The 12,527-nt window shown below is 33.6% G+C and overlaps 1 protein-coding gene across 3 annotated transcripts in view; it reads left to right on the forward strand.

The window, feature by feature from the left end:
* Positions 1-12,527, forward strand: part of LOC145239846 (uncharacterized) — a 42,674-nt gene that overhangs the window by 9,125 nt on the left and 21,022 nt on the right. For 2 of the 3 annotated variants that reach the window (XM_080103397.1, XM_080103398.1), the window contains exons 2-3: positions 6,229-6,305; positions 11,192-11,253. In XM_080103397.1, the coding sequence (XP_079959523.1) occupies positions 6,248-6,305; positions 11,192-11,253 (120 nt within the window). In that variant the 5' untranslated portion in view covers positions 6,229-6,247. The remainder of the gene's footprint in view (positions 1-6,228; positions 6,306-11,191; positions 11,254-12,527) is intronic. The other variant, XM_080103399.1, reaches the window with a different exon arrangement.

Consider the following 12,527-nt stretch of genomic DNA (forward strand, 5'->3'; position numbering starts at 1 on the left):
GTAACCCACATTCGCAATGGAGATTTTTTGTAGATGTCATCTCGAACGCCCATAAGTATATTATTTTTATTATACAAGCGATGGTTAGTCGAGATTTTGAGAAGAAGATCCCAATCCTATTGGAGGTCCATCGACGACATGTTACACTTCTACACCTCCAACCGTAAACGTCGGAAAGGCTTGTTCTCTTTGCAAGTACACAATCCTGGCCAAAATGTAAACACCTTTTCTCTTCTGCCAACAATTCCCGTTGCTGGCAAAAGTTTAGTTTTTTATGTCTATTTCAAAGATAATTAGTAAATTCCGAAGATATTGAATTAATAAAAAACACCTTGTTTGTACAAAAAAAATAATAGTATAATTAACCCTCAAAACCGAGAGGTTCTGGCTTCGTATGAATAAAACAAACTAAACGGAAGCCCAAAATATCAAAAAGTCAAAAGGCTGTCTGAAAATGATATCAGGCAATTGGAGGGAGTAGGGGATGTTAGTTTTCTTTTTCTTCCCCTCAGCTGTGCATCCGTGCATCCGTACATTCCTATCGTAAAAGTTTGTAAACGGCCTTTTTGGATAAACATTTGTCACCATGGCTAGATGACCTACCGTTGTCACGTCGCTTTCAAATGATTTTTATGCATGACAATGCACCATTCCATTCTACTAGGGCGACTACAGCTTTCCTTGAATCTATGGACTTCTTTGGATAAACTCTCATGACCTGACCACCGTGTTCTCCAGACCGTAACCATATAAATTTCTCTGGTCAATATTAAAAAGAGGAGTTAATGAGGGAGGGGAGCAATTTACTTCAAAGGATGCGTTGTGGAGAACATAGATGATATTGCTAGAGCCTCAACTCCTTTTTGAGATCAAACAATTGACTTCCCCGGGGCCAAAAAGTTGTTTTAAGTTATTTAAAACATGGTGGCTTAGCACCTAGGATGTTGCTTTTTATTATACTTTGAAAGAAAAATATAATTAAAAATAAAGTTCGCATGGTAAGACATTATATTTTTGCCATAAAACAATATTTTAACAGACCTGCAATAAAGCGATGAACAGTGGAAATTCCACGATAAAGAAAATTTAATAACTTTGTGAATATCGCATTAATTTGAATAAAATCTTTGGAACTAACTAATCTTAAAGCAGTCGTTTGATGATATAATTTTCATTTTGTTCTGCCGTATATTTAGTGAAATATTGATATTTTACTAATCTGCAATAAAGTGATTGACGCAGTTTAGATGTTATATGTATATAATTTCTTAACTGTGATATTGGGTAATAACCATGTTTCTTTCTGATGAGAGTTAACATAAAGTTGATTATGCACACAGACAGACAGACAGACAGACACACACACATATATATAGTTTTGAAAATATACATGGCAATTAAGCTACACACAATTTTCTGCCTTTCTATTTCGTGAGGATTAGTCTCTTTCTCTCTGTCTCTCTCATTCTCTCTCTCTCTCTCTCTCTCTATATATATATATATATATATATATAATGTATGTATATATATGTATGTATATATATATGTATGCATATATATGTATGCATATATATGTATGTCTATATATATATATGTATGTATATATATGCATGCATATATATGTATGTATGTATATATATATGTATGTATATATATATATGTATATATATGCATGCATATATATGTATGTATGTATATATATGTATGTATATATATGTATGTATATATATGTATGTATATATATGGATATATATATGGATGTATGTATATATATGTATATATATATGTATGTATATATATGGATGTATATATATGTATATATATATATATGTATATCTATATACATATATGTATATATATTTATATATATATGTATATATGCATGTGTATATATGTATGATATATATATATGTATGTATATATATGTATGTATATATATGTATATATATCTGTATATATGTATATACATATATATATATATATCTATGTATATATTTATGAAAAAAACTACACACACACACACACACACACACACATATATATATATATGCGCGGGTTTTTTTATATTCAAAAGTAATGGACTAATGAATTCAACGAGGTTGTTAAATAGTGCTCAATAAAAAGAGCTGATAATATGAACTTTTGAATAGTCAAGTCGCTGCCTGATGATATCTGTTGTTTGATTGAAACAAGTGGCTATTTGTAGCAGCGGGATGTGAGCATGTTTATATAACAATAAACAAGTATATATATATATATATATATATATATATATATATATATATATATATGGTGATTGTCACTTTTTGACAGAAGAAGCTCATCTTTCCCTTGCTTTATTGTTGATTACTCATTCATTTTCATGTATTTTTAAATATCTTCTTTTTTTAAATTATATACATATATATACACTTGTACACACACACATACATACATACATACATACACACACACACACACATATATATATATATATATATATATATATATATATATATATATATATATATATATATATATATATATATATATAATAAACGGTGAAATTAGGAAACTATCAAATTAAGCAATATTATGCAAACATAAATATATTTTATATAAATGGAGATTGAATTTGTTTTTGTTTTTTGAAGGACGGCGTAATCTCGGATGCATTGAGATAATAACAGAATTGATATTGGAACATTACACCTTTATTAGAAAATATATATACGATTTTAGAAATATGAGCAGCAGACAAAAGTTTCCATTACATTTGTTCACGTATGTACGTGAAAAATGTAATGGAAAATTATGCATATTTTTTATGTTTTGCCACAGTAATGCCCCTTAGATTAGTTTCAAGGGAACTAAGTTGTAGAAATAAATTGCGTCCCTTTAATTGCATTTTTTGCTTTAGTGCTGAACGACATTCGCTATTTGGGGGAAGAATAAATATACTGTCATGATGTTTTTTTCTATGATTTCAACTTGACAAATAAAATATCGATAAGTATTATTCATAAATAGAAAAATTATTTTCCAACGAGTGTTTCGCCAGGGAAGACTATATATATAAACTCATATAATTTTTTTGTTTTTTTGCATTCATATTAAATACCCTTTTTTCTATTTATTTTTGTTGTTGTTTTCTTTGTTTGTTTACTTGCCTCCCCAGAAGAGTAGAGTTAGACACGATGTCGGTTTTTAATGTGGAGGGAAACCAGCTCCCAGAAAAGGGACACTCTATTCAGCAACAAAATTTTTTAAAAATTATCAGTCATGAAGGATTACTCCTCCATTAACCGACACCAAAAAAATGAAGTGAAAAAAGTGAAGCGCTAGAACAAATACTGCACCTCGATCCAGTCTCGAAGACCAAGAAATCTTTTTTTTATTTACTAGCATTTCAGCCCGGCGTTGCCCGGGTATTTTGAGGTGTATGTTGAACAAGAAAAAAAAAACGGTCAATTTTTTTTAACTTTGGCCCCTATTATGACTCATTATCATTTATTATTTTGGACTCAAATCAAGTTATTAAGTTAGATCCATGTCCAAGGAGCCTATATCTAAAATTTCAAGTGTTTAGACCCAAAATTGGCGAAGGAGTTTGGTAGGGTTCTCAAAGGTTAAATCGTTGAACTTTGATCCATTAACAGCCAAATTTCTGGCTTAAACCCGATTACAAAGATTTTCCCCGATCCCAGTACCCTGTATATCAAGTTTCGAGTCTGTAGACTGAAAATTGACAGAATTATTGCGTAGGGAAATTTACACACACACACACACACACACACACACACACACACACACACACACACACACACACACACACACACACACACTTTTATAGATATACTAGCATTTCAGCCCGGCGTTGCCCGTGTGTTTGGAGGTGTATGTTGAGCAAAAAAAAAAAAAAAAAAAGCGGTCAATTTTTTTAACTTTGACCCCTATTATGACCCCTTAACATTTATTGTTTTGGGCTCAAATCAAGTTATTAAGTTTAGATCCATGTCCAAGGAACCTATATCTAAAATTTCAAGTGTTTAGACCCCAAATCGTCGGAGGAGTTCTCAAAGGTCAAATCGTTGAACCTTTACCCCTTTACAGCCATTTCTGGTCGAAAACCGATTACAAAGATTTTCCCAAATCTCAGTACCCTGTATATCAAATTTTGAGTCTATAGACTGAAAACTGACAGAGTTATTGCATAGGAAAATGTACACACACGCACACACACACAGACACGTTCACTTTTATAGATATAATAGATAGATTTAAAAAGAAAATACTTGTTATATATGGGTCATGGAATTGCATTCATCTTCAGAAGGTCTAGCTTATTTGCATATTCTTTTTTTTAATTAATTTTCTATTAGTTTTTTTTTCAGTTTTCTGATGGGATGATCATCTTTAGTTAACTATTACGTATAATTATGCTCATGCAGGTATTCTACATTATTTTTAATTGTGTAACATTTGCGTAAAAAGTTTATAGTAAACACGACCTCTTTATATATATATATATATATATATATATATATATATATATATATATATATATATATATATATGCATATATATTAAGTTTTAAAAAATTGCCTACCAAACTCCTCTATCAGTTTTTGGTCTACAGACATGAAACTTAATACATAAGGTATTCGAACTCATGCAAACTTTTATTTTTTGGTTTTAGCCGGGGAAATTCAGTGCAAAAGTGTGAAAAAAAAAAAGAAAAAAAAAAGGAATTTGCCAGGTGATGGTCGAACGACGGCATTACGAATATGCATGTATAACGTCATAGCTATTGGTTCATATTTTAATTTTAACCTTGAACCAAATATGTCTTCATAGCTCAGGCATTAACGTCAAAGTAAATTGTAAACTAAATATCTTGTTTCGATTCTCATTGGTGGCACGAGTCTTTTTTTTTTTAACTTTTTAAATCATTACTTTGTATTAGGTCCAATATAATATACTAATAAATACGAAATCGGCATTAATCAAAATATCATATTTAAGCGCATTTTACGACTTCTTTTGGAACTAGGGTACGATTATGAATATCTTTAGTATCAAATAATCCTTATACACTGTAAAATTTAATTTATGTATAAAAACCAAAGAGGGGAGATATAACATATGAGGATTATTTGAAAGTAAGTCTCCTTTTGCTATTATTTCAGATCATTTGAAACCATAGATACGAGTTTTAGCCTTGTTTCCATCAAGATCTGATTTGTTGGGGAAATATCAGATATTTTGTAATTCATATGCAAAACTAAGATAACAAATGACTACGATTGAAACATTTTATGGCTGTAAAAATGTGCCAAAAATAAGCTACACAATTCAGGTTATTAGCTTTCCAACGAGCCTTCATTTGTTAAATTCTAATCAATAGTCGCTGAGAGAAAGTACATTTCACATTGTATAAGGATTATTTGATACTGGAGATATTCATAATCATACTCTATTTCCAAAAGAGGGAAGATATAACATATGAGAAATATTTGGAATCAAGTCTCCCCTTGCTGTTATTTGAAACTATAGCAGAAAGTTTTAGTCTCTACTCCACCAAGTGGAAATATTAGATATTTTGCAATTCATATCCTGTCGCAAAGACGTTCTACCCCCACCATAATAATAATGCAATTTATAAATTTAAATATAGTTGCAGTGCTGTTTATGTGGGTCAGACGTCGTTAAGACATGATAGTAGAGTCCAACAGTACGTACCTAGCAAAATCAGGAATGGGACTTACCTACCAACAGACGTTCTTATTAACACATCCGGGTTTTCTATAGATAAACATTTGCTTAAAAACCCGGAATGTGCGACGAACTTAAGAACTGACTCATTCACCATTCTGAGTGGTGCAGGAGATACCAAGAAAGCTCGGCTCAATCTGACGAGCCATCTCTGGTCACCTTCACAAATGATCGGCGAACATCATCATTACTCTTCTTGTACATACGTTATCACCATTCCTATTTTTTAAAAGATGAACTCTGAATATTTAGTATTTTATACAACAAATATATTTTTGACACAAAAAACGTAGTATGCTAGATGAGTTAAGTATTTGAGAACATAAGTATTTGGGAACATAAGTATTAACTGTAAAATATGCAAATAGATGGAGAAAGTAACCATAGGATCTCAAGAGGGTCTTACTAGTGATTCTATATTTCTTGTTGCCGCATCTAAATCTGCCTATGTTTTTTTTTTAATTTCTGTTTCAGTGATAACGTAATCGACAAAATGAGGGAGGAGGAAACTCCTGACTGGGAGGGAAACTCTGCATTAGACTCCATGGCAGGTAAAATATGTTTATTTTGTCTTTTTTCAATTAACAAACTTTAACATCAAATTATCAGCCTTAACATATAGTGTAGCAGTCATCACAACAAACTATTTTCTCTTGTGGATTAATGCCTCCTTGCTAACTGATGCGGCCACACACTGACCAGTCAGTTAATAGGGCACATTAACTCTATATGTCCCTTAAGAAACTAATTACCCCAGTAAAGAACTATCCAGCAGCGAGTAGAGGAACTCCGACCCCCAAAGAAACAGACCTCTCTCTCCTCTCACTCTCTGTCCACTGAATCCTCCCAGGCTGCGACTACTTGACTGAAGACCTCCACTGGACAACCTAGGCATACTTCAAGTTTCTGCCTCTCAACACGAGAACATTCTGTTTCTTTTCTTTTCTTTCACTTCAGACACAGTCCTTCTTCTTTCGAAATAAAACTTTTCATTGTTTTGTTCTAAGAAAAGTGTTGATTAATTACTCTGTGCTTCTGTGTTGCAAATAAATTAGGGGTTTGTACAATCACGCATAAAACAACATAAAATAGTGTTTCTGATAATAGATAATTTAAAAACTTTCATTTCACACACAAATAGATCAATATCTTTTCTGATAAAGATTTATAACAATAATCTTCTTTAATATAAATCTCACCTGTCTATTTAAATGTATGTATGCATGTATGTATGTATGTCTGCCGTAAACTTTCGACAGAGGCGACAGATTTTCATGAGATCAGTATCGTTTGGAAGCCCAACCCTTCAGATGCTAAATACCGAAAAATTGGCTAAAAACATTAATTCATTCACCCTCAACTGGACACTTTTCTACCGGGAGGGGGTACCTTTTTCGCCGATATTTTCGAAAATCATCCCCTCTTTTCGATTGACTAGCCTTAATTTAAACCTTCGGCACTTCTAGTTTGGCGATGGACGCAACAGCAAAGACGTTACTTTTTTCATGTTCTTTTCCTCCTTCGTGGTACGGGTTAGAGCCTGCCTGTCTACTATCACTTTTTTTCTGTGTGTGTGTAACACACACCTCCAAACATCCGGGCAACGCCGGGCACCCAGGCTAGTTAATAATAAATCTTAAGATAAGCAACATTTATTATTTGAAGAATATTATATATATGCATACGCTCCTCCCCCACACATATATATCTACATTAATTAAGATTATTTGATTGGTGTGAAACGCGTTCTTTCGCCTTACATGGTGTTTTTAGATCACAGAAGGCAGTGAGTCGTTGAATGACGTTTTTGTGCGCGTGTTGATCGTTGGGCACAACTGAGTATGGAAAAGAAAATATAACACAGTTATTACATACTAGTTCCATACAATTACGGGAGATAATAAAATAGACTTTTTCCCATACTTGTCTAATTCTATCTTATTGAAGCCGATGCTAAAAGATCTCAGGTTTTTTTCTTGGAAGGAAATCATCTTTGTTTGCGATACGACATAATCATGCACCGATTCACTTAGATGACCAAAGTTAAAAATTGTTGAACCTGGTCAGTATTAAAATCGGTGACATTTGAGAATGGTATTCTCAAATGTCACCGATTTTGGTACTGGTCAGGTTCAACAATTCCCAGAGAGAAACAGATAACACCTGGTAAGTGCTGCATGTGCTATTCTGTTTCTCTCCGCATTGTTTCAAGTCGTTCTGGACTTTTCCTTGTCACTGGAATCAGGCAGTGCCGATTCAAGAGAGGTGTGGTTGGTGAGGGAGTCACGCTTGCTTCACAGTTACACGCGCAGGCGTTCTTGCATGGGGTATCCATTGTCTCTTGAGACAAACCCGAGGCCAATTATTATTATTATTATTATTATTATTATTATTATTATTATTATTATTATTATTATTCATTTTTTTTTTTGCAACGATTAGTTTGTAAAAGGGGGAAGTCCGGTCCAAAACTGAAGTAAAGGGAATCTAAATGAGAATTTTCTTTCTACGTTTTGCTCTCTTTTTTTTTCATTGTGTGTGTGTGTGCGCGCGCGTGCATGCGTGCGTGCGCGCGCGCGTGTGTGTGTCTCTGTGAAATATATTGTTGAAATATTCTTCAGCATTTCCGATGAAATGGGGTCAACTAAAAATGATTTTTTTTATAGAGAAAAGGTTAGTATTTGGAAGAGTTTCTGTTTAGAGACAGCGTCCTAAAAAGATAAGACTTCATTTATGTACCGTATATTGAAGTTCGGTTGCCATGTTGGATTATTTGTATTCTGTCTTGGTGAAACCCCGAGCCATAAGGTTGGAGTGGGTTCTGTTGAGTCCTAAGAGAGAAGTTGGGGACAGGTCTGTGTCACTGAACTGAGACAACCGAGTGGTCAGAAGATCCCAGTGGAGACAGAACGGAGGATAAACATAGCTAAGGGCAAGTTGTGAGAGAAAGGTCTTGGAGACTTGCATACTGATCGTCAGTGTCGGGCATACGGATGGGTTCCTGATCAATCTGAGTAAGGTCATAAGCAATTGAGAGATTGTGACAGAACCTCCCCTCATCATCTGTCTTGCTTGAGTCGCTAAACCATTCCTCATTGTGAACATTGAAGTCTCCACAGACGTGAATGTTAGCCGAAGGATGAGCAGATAGGATGTGAAAATTTTCTCAGATATGCGCTTAAAGATAGTAACTCTGCTGTTGTGGGGGCGATAAAAGGCAAATATAAAAGCATTGTTGTAAGCCAAAACCAGAACCAGATATAAGATAATTTAGGGTCTTCTTTGGAGATATACTTATAATATGGAAAGCCATCTCTAATGTAGGTACATATTTCATGCCCATGGGGATCTTGGAGGTCAGATTTTGATGTTAGAGTATTCTTTAATTATGAACTCATCTAGGGAAATAGTCGGTTCAATGCCAGTATCATTTTGGAATAATAGGTCTGGTTTAGTTTCCTGTAATTGAGTTTCAACCTCTGGAAGGTTGGAACATAGATCCCTCATGCTGGAGAAGTAGACATGGTAGTGTGGGTCTACATTGGAAGTGTAGTTCTGGGTTTCATTGTGTATTCTTTTTGGAGACTTTTCATGATTGAGTTTTGGGATTTGTGGAAGAGGTCGACAGACTTGGTTAGAGCAGAGCAGAGAGAGAGAAAGTTAGGGAGAAAAAGAAAGGAATAAATATTTTTGTAGCCCATGATAAAGCCGTAACGATCGCACACTAACGTAACAAATATGCTTTGTTTCCTGTATTTTCCTAATCATATATGGATTTTGTTTAACGTTAATTATTATTATATTTGTTTCTTTGGAATCATACCTTCTTTTCAACTATAATTTCTTAATGTCATTTGTAAAATGGGCATAGTTCAACTGCACACAATGTCAAGTATCTAGATATAACAGAAAGAGAAAACACACACACACACACACACACACACACACACATATATATATATATATATATATATATATATATATATACACACACTAAAATTATGTGTAAATGTGTACAATATACCAAAACTCTGTGAACCTTGCTCATTTGTTTGCAAGTTTCTTCGTTTATTGCTTATTTCTTTGCGTGTTTATCAGCGTGCATATTAAATGACGATACAAAGGGATGGATAACATCATAAACCTATCATTCGTCCCTTATGAAGTATTATTCTTAATTATTCTTAATAACTAGCAGGACCTGTGAAAATTCCACGGCGCACTCATTCATATGTAATATATTGATGTTGATATTCTTTAGATGTTCAGAAAAAATGGATACGCTCTGATATTATTGTAGCTCTTTTGTTAAAACTGCAAAAGTATTTATCTAAGCTAGCAGGGACGCCCGTCGTAGCCCGGTTGTAAAGTACGCTTAAATATATTTTAATTCTTGCAGATTTCGTATATATTATTATAGAGTTAATGTTCTATCAGTTTTTAAATATTTTGTATGAGTTGCGATTTACATTTATATAAGTTGCGATTTCAAAAATAAAAAGTATATCCATATGACTTGGGTGCATCAGCTTGAATCGAAATCGAAATCTAAGCTTATGAATATATGTATATATGTGTGTGTGTGTGTGTGTGTGTGTGTGTGTGTGTGTGAGTTCCTTCAGCTATAGTCGAAATTGAAACCAAACTTAATAAAGAATTCTTGAGGAAATTATTCATAGATTACTGAAGTACCATCAGCTATAATCGAAACCGAAACCAAAACTTATGAAGGATCCTTGGTGAAATTATTTATAAAAAAAATAAATTACGTAAGAGCCATCAGCTATAATCGGAACCGAAACCAAAACTTATGAAGAATTATTCGTAAAAATAGATACAAAAAGTAGATGTCTTAAGTGCAATCAGCTATAATCAGAACCGAAAACAGAACTTATGAAGAATTCTTGGTAAAATTATTTATTATAAGAAATGGAAGTCTATAACAATTAAACGACAGTCACTCGGATGTAAGCGTGACACACAAAATAAATAACACACAGGCTATAGATAATTATTAGAAGAAGGAAGAGAAAGAAAAGAAAGAAAAAGAAGAGACGGGGAAGAAGAGGGGGAGATATTTAATAATATAAAATGCAAATACAATTACTGGTCCATTTACGAGTCAAATCGAGGATCTTGCATATTGGATGATGTCATCGTTTTGTGACGTCAGCTATTAAAGTCAAGGTAAGGAATAACGGTTATTAAAACAAAGGATGGAGATAATAGGGCACAGTTGATTACGTCACAAAGTGGTCATCAAATTACAGAGAGGTGTTATAAAAACGATCCGTGACATCAACATGACTATTTAATCCATAGCTGGAGGGAGGATATATGATTCATATCTTTCTAAAGGGTATTAGTAATGAAAATCATGCAATAGACACAACAAAACCCGGAAAAAAATGTATCTATTTTTGTTCATTGTTTATAGTGAATCTTCCTGCGGGACAATGGATGCCCATCAAACTACTTGGAATAAAGGAAAGCGACAGAGTAAGTAATTTTTATATTCTTTCGTTTCAATCAATATACATTCTTCTTTTCTTTTTTTTTTACAAAGGAATCACCACTTATCAACCAATAGAGGTTAATGGTTAAAGAGTGTGCAGTAGTTAAAGGGGCAATATCATAGTAATCGTTAGAAGTGCAAATTTGGTAAATTGGATTACTCGAGGAGAACGGCTCATCAAGAACTTGTTTACGTTGGACTTGAAGACGACCATATTGTAGTCAGCTGAAAAGCGGGCAAACGGAAGAAAGATCCACAGGTGTGCAGTTCTAAGAAATAAGTTTTGTTCATGGAATCTACGTTTAGGTTTAGGTACAGATAAAGAGTGGGGGAAATTATTGATGGTGGTTTAAGCTAGACGAATTAAGCTTCATGAATGTTTGGCGAGAGGGACCATATTGGAGCTCAGACGAACACTGGCCACTTCCTTTTCTGTTTCTAATTCTTTTTTTCTTCTTCTGCTTCTTCGTTTTTTTTTTATTGTTTCTTGTTTTGTCTATTTCTTCTTCTTCTTCTTCTTCTTCTTCTTCTTCTTCTTCTTCTTTTGCTGTTGCTTTTTGTGAGCATGCTTATGAATTTGCTGACGTTCGTTTCCCCAATATCTTTATATTAGGAATTCTTTCTAGAGGAATATCATGTACTTGTTGCCAACGTTCCTAAGTGAAAATGTTGCTGCGGAACAAGCTGGGTTCGAAGTTGGCACACCTACGTTTTCAAGCCGCATCGTTAATCACTGAGCCATCATCACCTCCTTACTGCTGTTGTTGCTGTTGCTGTTTCTTCTTTCTGATTCTATTACTGCTGCTTCTTCTGCTGGCACTGTTGCTGCTGATTATGATGCTGCATGATGCTGATAATGATGCTGATTATGATGCTAATAATGATGCTGATTATGATGCTAATAATGATGTATAATTGCCCTACTGCCGCAGACTATCGAATTGACTTCTGCAATATTTATATCCTATCAGATCCTTTGTGTAATCAATGATGCATTCACATTTTCATGCATGATTGATTGTTCCAGAATTTCTACTGAGTTAATCTGACTTATTCTTGAGTCACGTGTCTTTAAGTTGAGCTGACTTCAGAAAAATCCTGTAACGACTGATCATCTAGGCAAAATGTCTTCCTCAATGTTTATGGCTTTCAAAAAAAAACAAAAAAACAAAACAAATATAAATGATCAAATCAAAATGGATGCTGAGTTATAATAGTTTTACTATTTGTTGTTTGTAACAATATAATGCATGAAAAC

The sequence above is a fragment of the Euprymna scolopes genome, chromosome 19 (assembly GCF_053919585.1).
Source record: "Euprymna scolopes isolate OS-2025 chromosome 19, ASM5391958v1, whole genome shotgun sequence".
Classification (NCBI taxonomy): domain Eukaryota; kingdom Metazoa; phylum Mollusca; class Cephalopoda; order Sepiida; family Sepiolidae; genus Euprymna; species Euprymna scolopes.